At 39.5% G+C, this 17,867-nt stretch overlaps 1 protein-coding gene across 1 annotated transcript in view; it reads left to right on the forward strand.

The window, feature by feature from the left end:
- Positions 1–867: 867 nt before the first annotated feature.
- Positions 868–17,867, forward strand: part of ccdc85a (coiled-coil domain containing 85A) — a 480,720-nt gene continuing 463,720 nt past the window's right edge. Inside the window, exon 1 of the mRNA XM_073051041.1 lies at positions 868–2,053. Coding sequence (XP_072907142.1) covers positions 1,039–2,053 — 1,015 coding nt within the window. The 5' untranslated portion in view covers positions 868–1,038. The remainder of the gene's footprint in view (positions 2,054–17,867) is intronic.

Genomic DNA, 17,867 nt, shown 5'->3' on the forward strand with positions numbered 1-17,867 from the left:
AAAAAATGCAGATTTTGGAAATAAAATCCTTGAAGTGTACATATTCATGATTTAGTTTGGGTAGCTAGTGGGAATCCTTTCTCTATGACTGAGGTGTCTAAGAACATAGGACATGGGTTTAGGTTAGGGAGTATGAGTTTTTGAAGGGACCTGGGGCATCTTTTCACCCAGGGTGTGGCTGCAATTTAGAATGCACTAGCTGAGAAGCTGATTGAGGCAGGTGCTCTCCCAATGTTTAAGAGACATCTAAACAAGCCTACAATACTGGACAGTGAGCAGTTTCGCAGTAGCAACTCTACAGTACTCTTTCACATATGTATTGTGTTTTATAGATGACAAAAATGGCTTTGGCAAGTCGTTTTCTGAGATCAATCCAATTATCACATGGTTGTTTGCAAGGCTTACTAGGTGAAATCTAGGTGTTTTCTTAATGGTGTGATTTGAATTCACAGATACTTCATTAGCTGCGAATCTCTCTGAACTATCTGAAAAAGTTGAGTAAATATAATCACCTGCATGTGTAAAAAGGAGCAAGGGAGCATTTAAAGATTTGGCTTTGTGAAGGCAGGGGGTGATTCACATTGCCTGCTCTTGCAATAAAAAGAAAAAAGGTGGCTGGTCTCGTCAAGTCTATCCCACGGCAATAAAAATAAAGTGCTGGTTCTTGGGCGTGACTGCTTTTTCTCTATTCTCCCAAGTCTCCGCATTTAAATATCAAGAATTCATCATCCGCAGTATTTTTCTTTCTTTCTGTTTCCAGCTGCAACATTATGCAATGTGGAGCCTACAAGTACCAGGTCGCATTTCGCGCACGCATGCGCACTGACACTCCCCAGGCTGCCTTCGTCGGAAGCCCGGGCACTGGGGCTCGCGCCGCAGCATCTCGCGACCAGTCATTCAGTGGTGGCGCGGCTGCGGAGCGCGCAGCACAACCATGCCCCGCGCTGACCGGCACAAGAAATAATTTGTGGGGCGGAACAAATACATATATATCCACAAGGAAAACTATTTCTATTTGTACTATTGTCCAAAATAAAAATGACTAAGAACGCAGAAGGCTCGCGGGAGGACCTGTCAAAAATTGCGGACGAAGAGCTGATGAAGTGGAGTAAGGAGGAGCTGGTGAGGAGACTTCGGAGATCTGATGCCGAAAAGATGACGGTCATGATCGATCACAGCAACCTGATCAAAGAAGTGAACCGGCGGTTGCAGGTGCACCTGACTGAGATTCGGGGGCTGAAAGACATCAACCAAAAGCTGCAGGAGGACAACCAGGAGCTCAGGGACCTCTGCTGCTTCCTGGACGATGACCGGCAGAAAGGCAAGAAGGTGTCGCGGGAGTGGCAGCGGCTGGGCAGGTACACTGCGGGAGTGATGCGCAAAGAAGTTACCTTGTACCTGCAGAAAATGAAGGAGCTGGAGGCCAAGCAGGACGAGGTGGTGAGAGAGAACTTGGAGCTGAAGGAGATGTGCCTGCTGCTGGACGAGGAGAGGGGTGTGGGCAGCCGTTGCTCCATAGACAGTCAGTCCAGTCTGCTGCACCTGAGCGCCACAAGTGGTTCAAGAGATGTGGGCGACGGGAGCAGTACCTCCAGCACGGGCAGCACCGACAGCCCCGAGCACCACAGCCAGCTGGCAGGGGGCAGCCCCGAGCATCTCCAGAAGCACCGGGCACCCGGCGGGGGCAGCCCCGAGCACCTGCAAAAACACCGAGGAGGAGGTAGCCCCGAGCACCAGAAGCACAGCCTGAACACCGGCAGCCCAGAGCTCCTGCCCAAGCACATGAGCGGCAGCGCCGAGCACCTCCCCAAGCACATGATCAGCTCGAGTCCCGAGCACCCAAAGCACATGATGATTGGCACCCCGACTCCGGAGCATCTGCAGCAGCACCGGGGTGCTAGCCCCGAGCGCCTTAAACAACACTACGGAGGCAATTCTGAGCACTTTAAACACCTGGGCAGCAGCAGCAGGGAAGGAACTCTGCGGAGACCATCGGCGGCAGCAGCAGACGAGCTTTCGCCTCATCACAGAAGTATATACAATGGGATGAATGGTGGGTTGGTAGACCTACTGAAACCACAGGTGTTTTTGCAGAGACTACAGGCACATAGCCACAATATCTGATTCACTTGGGGTTTAGTGTATTGATTTCAGTGCATTAATAGAATGCGTTTGGCCAAATGCGCCAATAACGCATGTGTTTAATAACTGCACGAAGGTTACTGATGCATGTTTATTTGCTTGCGCATCTTATCTATCTTTTATAGTGTAATACCCATACATTGTTAATTTAAAAACGAGCAGGTAGACCATTCTGCGGGTTTTATTGTAACACCACAATTAATGCATGAAATCAATGCATTTGCATTAAAACATTTAAGAAATCCTAATTCCTATTAAAACCAAAAATACAATATGTTTTTAGGCAGCAACTTAAATATATAAAAGTAGTGCTTTTTGTTGGTGATAAGCTGTGAGATTTCTATTTAAATTTTAACTGCAGTCTTTTGGTACACAATAAGTGACAGCCACTTATTTTTCCATCTAAATAAGTAATTTTAATTGCATAGCAAATTTATACTCCTCATGTGCCACAGTGCAATAGATAGCAGTGGATACATTGTTTAAATCTATTAATGTACCAGTTTTACTGATAAAATGCATTTTAATCTTTCCCTTGTCAATATTAAATAACAAACAGCCCATCTTCAGCAGAAATATCCTAATTGTGGGTGTTTGGACCTTTGGTGCTCTGTATGGTGCGTAATTAAAGTCTATCAGGATTTCAAAAAAAAATCACATTGCTTTTCCAATAATAAAAACCAGTTATTGGATTACTTGCAATTAGCTGAATTGCAGATCATTTAAGTAATATAGATGTTATTCTTTGAACTGGTTTGTGCCTTCCTGCTTAAAAATATATAAAACAAACCATCATCATTATTGCCATAAATATCTGTTTCATATCACAAGATGTTTCATATCAAATGTACAAATTGTAATATAAAATCCTTTTCTTAGTTGTAAACACGTTTCATAGACTTTCATTTAAAATGGATTTCGTAATTAACAGGAATTAAAGGAGGAATCTCCTTTTAAAAACTCCAAAGGCATCTATATTCTTGTGTCAGGTAAATGAAATTTAAAGAATGTACTTGCCAGATAGTAAGGCTCCAAAGCAAACTTTATTCCAGGCTCAATATTGTACTGTTTCTTTGAAAGGCAAGGCTAAACTTTAATGATATGCCTTTCAGTTTGTTAATTAATGGAACATAATTCTTATAATCTGTATTTTCCAGATGAATAATTTTTGTTACAGTGATTTTCTGATTTGAAGGAAGGCATGAAAGGAACTGCAACATTTAATACCAGTGTGTAGCTAAAAGATCATGAATGTAAAGCAGTGCAAAAAAATGGTGTTAAGTGTGTTGTGGCTATTTTCTGGTGGGCCTACTGTAAATATTGATCCAGTCTTGATTTCAATTGAAATTTGGGTTGCTTACAGAAGATTATTAATTCAGTTACAAAACCCTAAATTTGATGGCCCAAGCAGAAACTTGATTGCTTTAAGTATATCTTTGCAGCACAGTCATCTTGTGCAGTTCTAAAATAGTTGAGATGTGTCATGTAATTGTGTGGCCAGTTAAATTCTTGTTTGATTGACTGCAGGTTTAGAGATGATTAATTTGGCGAATAACTAATGGGGCCTTCACACTGGCAACAAATATCTTTTAAGAATAAGTTCAAACCATGCTCTGCATTGTTGACTTGTGTCCAGTTACAGTTTATTAGTAGTCTACAAGTTCTTTACACTGGTGCTGATGTCTTCAGATGACTGAAATAACATGCAAAAATTGCATAAACTAAATAAATGCTGCTCAATGTTTGATTGGTATTTAATTGGGTTTGAATATTTCTCCTTTTAAGAGTCATCTTTAAAACCAATCCAAACCCTGATAGTTTAAAGCTTCCAATGAAAATGCATATTTTGGTTGATTCCAGAAAGATGTTAACCCACAGTATATAAATGTCCAGTTAAAAAATAAGCAAAGATGGAAAAGAGATGATTGCACAATGTTAGAATTAAGGCATATTATTGTGAGCATTATTGTTGAATCTCTCCTCTGTAATTTTATTTGGTGATTTATGTCGATGCTGACTTGGTGTGACGTAGCAAAAATGTTGTCAATTCTTATGTAGCATTTTTTAGCATAGAACCATGAACATGACTTCTTAAGTTATTGAGGTGGAATGTCTAGAATAAATCAAATTGGAACTAAATGATGACTGTAGTGAAATATGTGCAATCCTCTTTGGCTCTAGCTAGATCTTTTATTCCCAACACATGGATGAGTAATTGGAGAGACACGCAAGGCTGATTGGGATGGGATTTAGGGGTTAATTGGCTATTGTTGGAATTGCCATGGCACAACTGGTGTGAACTACAATACTTTTTAAAGCCAAGATGAGATCTGGAAACTCCTAAGTCAAGCTGATCAAAAGCCATGTGCACTAGCTGTCACCATGAAGGACTTTAGGTTTGAAGAGTTCAAAATGAAATTCAGTGCCAAAAGCACTGAAATTTTCAATGCCTGATCTTTTTGTTTACTAAATCCACTCCCTTTCTTTTCTCTATTAGTCTGTACATTTTTTCATGTTACATATTTTTTGTACACTTCTCTTTGGATAACTGATATTGTAGTTGTTCCCAAAGTCTCTTATAGTGGTACATTCCAAATTGTATCCAGATAATGCAGAAAACCTTAATTTGCCTTTTTTTTCTATAAAAGTATTTGCATTTATTTATTGCCTATCATGTATTTTGGGTCATTGAGAAGTGAAGTAAATTTTCTGAAACTTATTCCATATATAATATTGGAAATATGAAAGCCAATGTAAGCATGGCAGTCTCCCATGAGTAGTAGTATTAATAATCAAGCGGTCTGCTTTTGTGAAGTTGAATAAGGAATAAATTTTGGGCAGTAGGTGAGGCAGTAGATCACTTACCTCGTCCTGATCATTTCCATCCACTTGAGAGAGCAGACCTTTCATTTGAAGGATGGCACTTCAGAAAGGGAAACAGTTTTTAAAAAGGAAAGATTTGTATTTATAATTAGATAAGGGTTCAGAAGTATTTTTAAAAATTATCTTGAGTCCATATGTGTGACAAGGAGATAGCTCCAATAAACCTACTTAACTTTCTGCTACAAGGCCCTGAAATTCATTGTGTGAATATAGTCTGTAATTCTTTAGGGGAAAAATCATCTTTACTCAACAAAGAATTACAAGGATGAATTCATAGCATGGTATTAAAGTAGTTTCAAGTTCTAGTAGACTTCTATGTTTAAACTTGAAAGCTTCATCTTATGGGAATCACAATAAAAAATGACAGAAGTATTATGAGGATTCAGAAATAATTTCCACATTAAGATTAAAACTGAATTTACCAATTATTTATTTTTGGATCTTATTAGCTAATTAATATGTGAACATATATGTACCAAATGTGTTGGGTGTGTTGATATACACAATAATCCCCTTTCAATTTTGACAAGCTGATAGATAATTTTTCTAAGTTTTAAAATTTTTTAATCAGTACAGGGCAAATGTTGGGTATCCAGAAGCTGTTAATACCACTTGCTTCATTGTTTGGATTACTGTGATCTTAAGAATTTTTCTTGAAGCCATAAACAAACTTTTTTAATGTAAAAATGTTTTTATTTTGGTGACCTTGTTTAATCTTAGTGGTAGCCCTTGATTCCCACATGTATGAAGTGCAACATGAGGTAAACGATTTGTTACCATTTTCAGTTCACTTTTATTTAACAGAAGGTGATAATATTTGAGCAAATAGCACTTTACAGGTTTTGCAAGAGAAATAATAAAAACACTTATCATAAGAGCTAAGTAGAAGTACAGGTAAAGTAAATCAAAAATGTACCAGGAGCTGCTAACATACTTTCTGGCTCATTATTGATGTGTTCCATTTCAGAAATATTTGAGTTTTGTATTGATGAGTTCTGTCTGTATCAATGGTTGTCTAAATACTGTATCTCATTGTTCATTACAACAGAATCTCCAAAAATATATCTGTCCAGTGTGAAATGTAAGTAAATGTCCTTATCTGATAATCAGCTTGGTGGTGTGTTGACTGCAGTTATTCTGTTCAAGTCTAATTCTCTGCCTTCTCTTGAACTGTAGTGTTTTGTCTCCTTTGCTTTTCTAAGACATTTCTGTCTTTCAAGCCTTCATTTTAGTGTTTGGCATGCTGGTCATATCAATGCTTTTAAATGAGGAAAAATCTTTAAGGATTGTTTATTTTGCTCAAGTTTTATATCTTCAAAACAAAAAGACATTGATTGTTGGGATATTTTTGTATGTGAGAACCTGGCAATGACTGCTATCTTCAATCAGTTTGCATATGATTTAACAGAGAGGCCGTACAAATGCACCTCTTGGAAAGGGTCACTATATTGTGATTAGGAGTTTGAATGTTGGGTTACTTTTCTTGCTTTCCCTTGCTGAAGAGCATTGAATCCAGTTGTAGTGATGCTAATTTTGCCTGGTAGAAATATGATCCTTCAACAAATAGTGTGGATTACACCTTTGCTTAGTATTTTATGGTTTACTCTGTAGTGAATTAAACATTCAAGTATATTGTGTCAGAAGATGTCTTTTCCTCTCCTTTTAAAATTGCACTTTTTATATTAGTTATTTGCATTCTAAAACTGCAGAGGTGAGTTTCATTAGATATTTTACCTTGGTGGTTACAACCTTTTTTTGTGTACCTCCAAACTGGATTTCCTAGTGAGTATTTCCTGCATCTTCCTCTTCTTGCCACCTTCTCTTTGGGAGAGTTGCCTTCTGACTGTGTCATTATTTTGTAGGCATTGTTTGACTTCATTACTTTGACCAAGTTGGCTAATTATCATGTCTGAGCCCATACTATGTCAGTTATAAAGACTTAACTAGTCAGATGGATCCTTATCTCAGCTGACACCTACAGTTGTACTGAAAGCAGTTGTTGCCGGGTTGTGTTTGTGGTTGGAGATGCTCTTACTTTTTTCTGGCATTGTTTGGATGCACAGGTTACAATTACCTGAGTTGTTTAGCCTTTCACTAGTTTAATAAATGATTAGAGGAGCTGTTTATTATGTTTTAGTCCAGTGATGTAAATTCTTGAACAAAGAATATGGTTCTATCAAAAGGAAAGCTTATTTCATTGAAATCATAAGGTTGAATTTTAACCTTTGAATTTTTAACCTTCGTGTTTTTCATAAAATAGGATGGGGCATGGGTAGATAGTGAAGAAAATTATCAAAAATTACAAAAGGATCTTGATCAGCTAGTAAGTGAGTTGAGGAGTAGCAAATGGTATTCAAGCCAGATAAGTGAGGGGTTTTGCATTTTGGGAAGTCAAACCAGGGAAGAACTTTCAGGGTAAGTGGTAGGGTCTTGGCAGTTTTGTGGAGCAGAGGGGCCTAGGAATTCCCTGAAAGTGCTGTCATATGTAGACAGGGTGGCAAAGAAGGCATTTGACATGCTGGTCTTCATTCAGAGAATTGAGTATAGGAACGAAACACAACCTACTGGAGAAACTCGGTTGGAAGAGCGCCATTGGTGGGAGAAAAGAAATCGACTGTTTCTTCCCCCCCACCCCCCACTGCTGCTCGACCCATTGAATTTAGCCAACAGACTGTGTATTGCTTCAGGTTCCAGCATTTGCAATCTCTTGTGCTTCCATTGAGTATTGAACATTGTGTTGCAGTTTTTATGAGACCCTGTTGAGGTCACACCTGGAATACTATGTACAGTTTTAGTTGTGCTGTTATAGCAAATGAACTAGAAAGAGTGCAAAAAAGATGGGGGTGACCCTGTAGAGGTGTACAACATGATAGGTGTAGATTGAGTGAATGTATGCAGTTACTTTCCCAAGGAAAGTGAATAAAAAATCTAGAAGGTAAAGACTTGAGGTGAGAAGGGAAATATTTAAAAGGGACCTGACAGTCAATTTCTTCATGCAGATGGTGTGCATCATGGAATAAGCTGTCATAGGAAGTTGTTATTTAGAAGATATTCTGATAGGTAGATGGATAGAAAAGGGTTAGAGGGATATGGGCTAATGGGACTGACTGAGATGAACATCAGTTGCCAAGAATAAGTTGGGCCAAAGGGTCTGTTTCTATGCCCTATTACTTTATGACTCAATAATAAGATGATTCAGAGTAGCATTTACTGTGGTAGTCCTGATAAGTGGAAGATCAAAAAGGTTGCAATGAAGGGCAATAGGTGACAAATGAAGGATCAATCATTGATTGTGTTTTATAGGGTTATTATTTCCTGTCTACCAATGAGAGAAATATTTCGGGGAAATTTCTGCAGAGTTTATGAATGATAGCATGTCAGCTGTGTTATAGTATAGCATTCCTTTAAATTCTGTAGGTTAGATCAAAGTTGTATTGTAAATTTTCCAAATTTTGAATTTTGATTGTTGTATTTTGTGTATATTTATTCTCAGTTCATGAAACCAATTTTCTTGTGGAGGTAGTTTTTTTGCATAAGCTTTATTGCAGACTTCTAAGCAGACAAAATTTCATAGATGCAATATGAGCTTGATGTCACAAATATGATCTAAAGCAAGGTTGGATGGAAATAACAGTGCAAGCTCTGAATACTCATCTCAAAGGATACCAAGATTGGATGGAACAAGGGGACAATTTGTTTTTGTTGTTCCTGCATTTGGTTACTTTGATATCAATGGGAAAGCTAGGATAGGAGTCAACGGAGTGAACCTAATTTTCTTCTATTAGTTGAGCTCTTCATTGAAAAGAAGACCTGCTAGTAATGCTGGTGCAACACACTCAAGATAGTAGAGGAACTCAGCAGGTCAGGCATCATCTATGAAAATGAATAAACAGTCAACGTTTTGGGCCAAGACCTTTCATCGAGACTGGGAAGCAAGGGGGAAGATGCCAGAATAAGAAGGCGGGAGTGGGGGGGAGGGGAAAGAGGACAAGCTAGAAGGTAATAGGTGAAGCCAGGTGGGTGGGAGAGGAGGGATGAAGTAAGAAACTTGGAGGTGCTAAGTGGAATAGGCAAAGGGCTGGTCAAGAAGGAATCTGATAGGAGAGTGTATTATGGGAGAAAGGGAATGAGGAGAAGCACTAGGCCATAAGCAGGTGAGGAGAGGAGACAAGAGGTCAGAGTGGGGAACTGAAGAAGAGGGAAAGGGAAAAGAAAATCCAGGGAAGTTGGAGAAACTGATGCTTATGCCACCAGATTGGAGGTCTGTGCTCAGAATATGAGGTGTTGCTGCTCTAACCTTAGAGTGGCCTCATCATGGCAGAAGAGGGGGCTGTGGACTGACATGTTGGAACAGGTATGAGGATAGGAATTGAAATGGATGGCCACTGGGAAGCTCTGCTTTTTGCAGAAGGAGCTGAGATGCTCAAAAACGTGGTTCACCAATCTATGTCATGTCTCAGCAATGTAGAGGGGGCTGCATCAGGAGGACTGGCTGCAGTAGATGAACCCAACAGGTTCACAGGTGAAGTTTTGCCTCATTTGTAAAGACTTTGGGACCCTGAATGGAGGTGAGGGAGCAAGTGAATGGGCAGGTATAGCACTTATGTTGCTTGCAATGATAAGTGCCGGTAGGGAGATTAGTGGGGAGGGACGAATAGAGAAGAGAGTCACGGAGGGAGCGATACCTGTAGAAAGTGAGTAGTGGGGGGGGGGGGGTTAAAATGCATTTTATGGTAGGGTGAAGATGGCGGAAGTTGTAGACAATGATGTGTTGGGTGCGGAGGCTCATGGGTGGTACGGGAGGACAAGAAGAATCCTTTCATTGGGAAGGTGGGGTGAGTAATGTTGGTTTCAACTTTTCGCTGGAACACTTGAATGAGTCTCTGTTTAACAATTAGCATACACCCCTGAAATGATCTAGAGTGGGGGATTAAGTGATGATACTAAATTTCTTGCCTATATGTAACATTAAATTTGACTTGTAAATCTTGTACACCTTATTTTTAAGCTAACTTTTTTTTAAAAACTTTCCTACTTCTAATATTTGTATATCTGCACTTCGAATGCTACTGTGACACTGATTGCCTTTGGGATCAATAAATTATCTATCTATGAACATTGAACCATGCTTAAGTAGACTATGCTGTGCTCCATAAAATTGATACAATGCTGTACTGTTGATGGGATGGTATTTGAAGTTGGAATTCTTGTATACAGTTAGTCACAAAATGTTCCAGACTCTCAGAGAGGTTGTTTTGACTACCATCTGCAGGTTAATTTGTAGATTGATGTCTCTAACTCAATGATTAAATGTTCAGCAAAGTTTAAGCTATTTTGACTCCAGTTAGATGCACAATGACTGTAATCACAAAAATGTTTATTTGTGTTTTACATTTATTTTCTTTTCTGGCTTTTTTTTGGATAGTATTCAGATCTAAAGGTTGGTCCATTCCCTGCTGCTGGCAGCTTTCTCATAACATTTTCTTTCTGAAGTGCCAAATTAAACCAAGGTTGACTTATCAGAAACTATCATGCTTGAACCTCAGTCTCTAGGAGATTATCATATTGTTTTTTAAAAAAGCAGAATCAATGTCAAATTTGTGTTAAAATTGTTTCATTTTATAAGATGTAATGTGAATATATTATTGAAACATTTATATTTCTTGCTCGTATTTGCTGTTTTATGTGAAGCTAGGTTCGGAGGACTGTAAGTTGATAATTTGGTGGCAAGGTAATATAGTGGTTAGCACAATGCTTTACAGTACCGGCAATCTGGGTTTAATTTCCATCGCTGTCTGTAAAGAGTTCGTATGTTCTTCCTGTGGCTGTGTGGGTTTCCTTGAGTGCTCTGGTTTCCTCCCATGTTCCAAAGACCAATCAGTTGGTAGGTTAAGTGGTCCTTGTAAATTATCCTGTGATTAGGTGATGGTTCTAATCGGGTTGCTGGGTGGTGTGGCTCGAAGGGCCTACTTCACACTGTATCTCAATCAATAAACTTAAATTGTCATGTGTAGGTTAGTAGTAGAATTTGGGAACAGTTGATGGGAATTTGGGGAGAATTAAATAGGATTATTGTAAAATCATGGTTAATGTGGACTTAATGGGACAAAGGGTCTGATTCCATGATATATAACTCTGAGATCACAAATCAATGACCAACAAAATATACTTACAAAGTGTGGCTGTTGTAACGATGTAGAAAAGAATTTACAACTTTTCAATTGTCATTATTCAAAGATGATGTTAAACATTAGAAATTCTGCAGATGATGACAGTCCAGAGCAACACACAGAATGCTGGAGGAACTGAGCAGCTCAGGCAGCGTCAATGGAGAAGAACAAACCGTCTGCGTCTTGGGCTAACACCCTTCATCAGGACATTAAGTACATCATAAATAATTTGCACAATTAATTTATCTTTGATATAATCCCTTATCATCCTATTTTTGAGTTGTGTGGATTTGTTTTATCAAGAATAATGTGATGCAGTCTTTTCTGTTTCTGGGCAATTGTGTTATTTACTAATACATTTATTTTAATAGAATATATTTCATTTTTGAAGGTTTAACATTTTAAACGTGATTCTGTGCTATGGCAGTAGAACTAATAATCAGTTTGTCTGTTTAAGGCAAGAAGTGAAAAATCAGAAACTCGGCTATGGTTTCCATTCCTGATGCTGTCTAATACCTGTAATATCTGTTGAACTTTGTGTGTGGATGCAAGTGGCTTTTGCTATGTTGGTTCAGATGTGGAGGAGTTAAAAAAGCCTTAACTTTGGCAGGCAGTCAGAAAAGGAAGGGGATTTTGTATCTGGATTAGAATCAGGTTTATTATTACTGATGTATGTTGTGAAATTTACTGTTTTGTGGTGGTAGTACAGTGCAAGACATAAAAATTACAATGCTGTAAAATAAACTGTAAAGTACAAGAGAGGAGCGATGAAGTAGAGCATGTAGCTCATTCAGAAAGCTGTTTCCGGGAGTGGGGGGAAGAACCTGATATTAAATGATTGAGTTTGGGTCTTCTTGCTCCTGTACCTCTTCCCCAGTGGTGGTGGTAAGTAAAGACTTGTATTGGTGTTAGTTTGTCCCAGATGGTAAGGGTCCATGATGATGTATGCTGCTTCCTACACTGGGGAGTATCAAGCTTGTGATGGAACTGACTGAGGTTACAACCCTCCACAGCCTCTTTCAATCCTGCACATTGGAGTTCCATACCAAGCGGTGATGAAACCAGTCAGAATATTTCTGTAGAAACTTGTAAGAGTATTTGGTGTCATGCAAAATTTCCTTGTACCTAATGAAGTAGAGCAGCTGTTATGCCTTCTTTGTAGATAAGACCATAAGACATAGGAGCAGAATTAGGCCATCTGGCCCATTGAGTCTGCTCCACCATTCAATCTTGGCTGATCCTTTTATCCATCTCCTCCTCAACCCATTTCTGGCCTTCTCCCCGTAACCTTTGATGCCATGTCCTATCAAGAACCTATCAATCTCTGCCTTAAATACACCCAATGACCTGACCTCCACAGCTGCATATGGCAACAAATTCCACAATTTCACCACCCTTTGGCTAAAGAAGTTTCTCCACATCTCTGTTTTGAAAGGGTGCCCCTCCCTCCTGAGGCTGTGCCTTCTTGTCCTAGACTCTCCCACCATGGGAAACATCGTTCTCTGTCTAGGCCATTCAACATTTGAAAGGTTTCAATGAGATCCCCTCGTCCTTCTGAATTCCAGTGAATACAGACCCAGAGCCATCAAATGTTCCTTGTATAAATCTTTCATTCCTGAAATCATCCTTGTGAATCTCCTCCTGGACCCTCTCCAATGCCAGCACATCTTTTCTAAGATGAGGGGCCCAAAACTGTTCACAATACTCAAGGTGAGGCTTCACCAATGCCTCAGCATCATATCCTTACTCTTGTATTTTAGACCTCTTGAAGTTAATGCTGTCAAGGCATTTGCCTTCCTCACCACTGACTCAACCTGCAAGTTAACCATTAGGATGTTCTGCACAAGGACTCCCAAATTCCACTGCATCTCAGATTCATGAATATGTTGGACTCAAGATCGATCCTCTGAGATGTTGATGCCCAGGAACTTGAAATTGTTCACCCCTTCCACTGCTAAACCTGCAATGAAGATTGGTGTGTGTTTTCTACTAAGTCTGTTGAATTAATTGTTAAACAGCAGGGACAAATTGTCACTGGACCATTTTATTGCATGACTATGATGGATTAAAAGAGGACTGGATATTTCTGAATGCATCATGTTCAGTATATTAGTAGGAAAGAAAGAAAGTGGGGTTGCTTTTCTAATTGACTATGATATTATGGAGTTGAAGAGAAAAGGTTCTTGAGACATAGGGATAGAATCCACAAAGTTATAGTTAAATAGCACGAAGGGGGCTGTCATGCTACTGGCACTATTCTGTAAGTTAACAAATCGTGCAAGGGAGATTTAGAAATCAAGCTGAATGGAAATTACTGTTGTGCTAAAGGAAGCAGTATAGGGGTTAGTGCGACACTTTACTGTGTCAGTGATCAGGGTTTAATTCCCACCAGTGTTTGTAAGGAGTTTGTATGTTCTTCCTGTGACCATGTGGGCTCCCTCTGGGTGCTCTGGTTTCCTCCCACAAACCAAAGACCAACGGGTTAGGGTTATTAAGTTGTTGTCATGTTATGTTGTCACCGGAAGGATGGCAACACTTGCAGGCTGTCCCCAGCACATCCTGGGACCGTGTCGCAAGTGTTGCATTTTTCACAAATGGAGGAGATACAACTCACACAAAATGCTGGAGGAACTCAGAAGGTCAGGCAGCATTTGTGGAAAAGAAAGAACAGTTGACGTTTTGGGCTGAGACTTCATCAGGACTGGAAACGAAAGAAAAAGAAGCTGGAATAAGAGCATGGGGGAGGGGAAAGAGTAGAAGCTCAAAGGTGTTAGATGAAGCCATGTGGGTGGGGGAGTGGGCATTCACTGGTACAAAAGTTGGATGAACTGAGCAGGTCGGGCAGCATCCGTTGAAATGAGCAGTCAACGTTTCGAGACCTTCGTCAGGTCTCGGCCCGAAACATTGACTGCTCATTTCAACTGATGCTGCCCGACCTGCTGAGTTCATCCAGCTTTTGTACGTGTTGATTTGACCACAGCATCTGCAGTGTACTTTGTGTGGGCATTCACTGGTCTGTTTTGGGCTATATCCACCACTTTCTGTTTCTGGGCATTGGTGTTTTCATACCAGACCATGATGCAACCAGTTAGGAATACTCTGTGAATCTATAGAAGTCTGTCAAAATTTTTGATGACATGTCAAATCTATAGAATCTTCGAAGAAAGTGGAGGTGCTGTTGTTGTTTGTTTGTGATGGCACTTACATGCTGGTCCCTGGATAGATCCTCTGATACACTGATGCAAAGGGATTTAAAGCTACTGACCCTCTTCACCTCCATTCCTCTAACACTGCTGATGGATTTACAGTTTCTTCCTCTTGGAGTTGATAATCAGCTCTTTGGTTTTGCTGACTTTGGGTGAGAGGTAGTTGAGGCACCACTCAAAAAGATTTTTAATTTTCCTTCTACGTGCGATTTCAATACCACCTTCAATTCGGCCAGCAGCAGCAGACTTAAATATAGCATTGGAGATGTACTTAGCCACACAATCATAAGTATACAGTGAGTAGAGAGGGGTGATGAACATTCAACCCTGATGGTGAATGTGGTGAGGATGTTGTTGCCAATCTGTGCTAACTGGGTCTGCCAGTGAGGATTACAACTACAGAACTGTTTGCTTGATCACACTGATGTCAAGAGCCTTTTGAATTTAAGAAAGCTATAATCTGTTCCATTTTTAGAATTTATTTTGGTAGTTAAGCTTATCAAGTGAATTTGTTTAGAATGAATTGGTGAAGAGATTCTTAAACAACAAGTTGAATTGTAGCAGATGTGTTTCTGCTGCATGCATCACCCGATCTCTCTTTCCATTACTCGATGACAATGAAAATCGGATGAGAAATGTGGAATGGGTGGCCAATTCAATTTAATCTGCCTTGCATTCCTTTCCAAGTTAATAGACCTAGTGATATTTTGAGGTGCAGTTTAATAAAGAAAACATTATTTGCTTTCAGCAAGTATCCTAAAATCGTATCAACAGCTAGTCGTGTCCATTATTTTGTGAGCCTTTGTAGAACATGATGTAGAAGTGTTGCTGACTACCTCAAAGGCATAACTGATACTTCCTGTTGTTATTTCTTCATAAATCTTAGGTGATCATATAGTTTATTACTCTAATTGTATATTTTGAAAGTCTGAGCTAAACTAAATCATTTTGAAGTCTATTTTCCTTAAGTTTAGTAGGTACAGTATCGGAATATTTTGCTTAGACACTAGTAGCATGCACAGGAAATGAAATGAAATTGGAAATCTTTGAAAAGCTGTGATAAGAATTTATCCTTAAAGTATTTATACAGTACCAAGTACTTGAAAGCATTAATCATATGATATACAAAAAATTATTAATGGTAAATGGCATTGAGATCTCTTTGAAACTCCTGGTTTATTCTGATTCAATGATATGACATTAGCAGCATTCTTTTTCAAACCGTGCTCAAAAATAAATTCTGATAACTGAAATTCCAGGAGTGGAACAGAAGTTATTATGAACTTGACATTCTTTGTGAACGGTTAGCTGCTTTTACTATCTTCTCCAAAGGCTATTCTGGACAAGGTGCTTAATGGCTACTATGTGGATGAATAAACTCCAGAGATGAATCCCTATGCACAGACCAAAATTCTTTTTCTGTAAACATGGTGTTGGTTTCCAAAATAGGGTTTCTGAAATGTGATCTGTGAGTTGACATTCTGAGCCTAATAAATACTGAATTTGAGAGGATTTAGAGGAGTAATCCCATTTAGAATGATTTTCATTTGCAGTTAATCCCAGCCTCTATCCCTATAGTGTTAATGTATATTTGTGCAATGTCACTATGGATACTCTGATTTTTAATCAAATTGATGGGCTATATTTATGATGGAACTAGAATGGCACTTTCTCCAAAGCAGTATTTGGATAGTGCATTGAAAACATTTAGGGTAACAATGGTTGTTGATATACTAATAGATTTTAGTTAGGTTTCCAACACTTAACTAAGTGAAGAGGAAATGCTAATAGAAGGTTAACTTTGTATTATCATGGAACATGTTTTTCCCATTGATGCAATACAAAAGTTTAAAAAGAAGTCCTTGAATGCCACAGGAGCCTTATAGGGAGTATAGACGCTGCTGATTAAAATATGTTCTGGGAGCCAGCCATCCAGACCAAAAGGTTTCCAGGTCCAGTTGTGAACAGGCAAGAACAAGATTAGTCACAGCCTTCAATATCAGGTTTCAAAGAAATCGATGATCATTTATGGTTAACTCGCCGTGTTGCACAAAAGGTTCTGACTTGACCTGCTCATCTGACCTGGAACTTCTAGTGGTCAAATATATCTTTGCCAAGGGAGTTTTCTTCCATCATCCTGTAGTGGTGTACATTCCACCTCAGGCCAATAGAGGTGAGCAGTGTAATCAGCAGGCACAAAACTGCACACCATGATGCCTTCTCTGTCATTGTGGGAGATTTCAGTCTGGCCATTTTGAAGCAGTATTTGAACATTACCACCAACATTTCACTGTGGAACCAGAAGAGTCACCACACTTGACCACAATTTTGCCACCATCAAGAATGCTTACTGTGCCATCCCACACACACTTTTTGAAAAGTCCAATCACCTGCCTGTACGTCTGTTCCCAATGTATAGGCAGAGACTAAAGACCACAGCACCAGTGGTGAAGTCCAAGAAGGTCAAGGAAAACAGAGGAACGTTTATAGGACTGCTTTGAGTCGGTGACTAGACAATATTCAAAGATGCATCTTCAAGTCTGAATTGAATATGCTGCAGTTGATATTGATACTGACTTCATCAAGACCTGTGTGCCATCAGGAGCATACCGGCCATACCCAAACCAAAAACCATGGATGAACCAGGAGATTCGTAGTCTGCTGATAGCTGGATCTATGGCGTTCAAGACCAGTGATCTAGAACAATACAAGAAATTCAGCTATGATTCATGGAAGGCTATTTTAAGAGTGAAGAAACAATTCTGATTGAAATTAGAGATGGAATCAGATGCCTGTCAGCACTGGCAGGTTTGCAGGCCATTACTTCCTACAAAGTGAAACCTAACACCATGGATAACAATGATGCTTCACTCTCAGCTAAACTCAATGTCTTTTATGCATGCTTTGAAAAGAGAATAAAACTACTCCTGTGTGAATCCTGCAGCATCTGGTCACTCTGTGACCCCTGTCTTGGAGGCAAATGTCAGAAAAGTTTTCAAGAGCATGAACAAGATATCAGGCCCTAATGCTGGATCTGGACCTGCTGCAATTTGCCTATCGCACAACAGGTCTACAGCAGATTCATTCTCACTGGCTCTCCACTCAGCTTTGGATCACCTGGACAATAGTAATACCTATGTCAGGCTGCTGTTTACTGCTTAAAGTTCAGAGTTCAACACAATTTGATCCCCAGTTCTAATCAGCAAGTTCCAAATCCTGGGCCTCAAATGCCTCCCTCTGCAACTGGATCCTTGATTTTCCTCACCGAGAGACCACAGTCTGTGCAGATTGGAAATAAAATCTCCTCGCTGACAATCAACACTGGCACGCTCAAAGATGTGTGCTTAGCCTACTGTTCTACTTTTTCTCTACACCCATGATTGTGTGGCTAGGGCACAGTTCAAACACCATCTGTAAATTTGCTGATGACACAACTATTATTGGCAGAATTTCAAATGGTGATGAG

Source organism: Hemitrygon akajei, chromosome 7, assembly GCF_048418815.1.
Source record: "Hemitrygon akajei chromosome 7, sHemAka1.3, whole genome shotgun sequence".
Lineage (NCBI taxonomy): Eukaryota > Metazoa > Chordata > Chondrichthyes > Myliobatiformes > Dasyatidae > Hemitrygon > Hemitrygon akajei.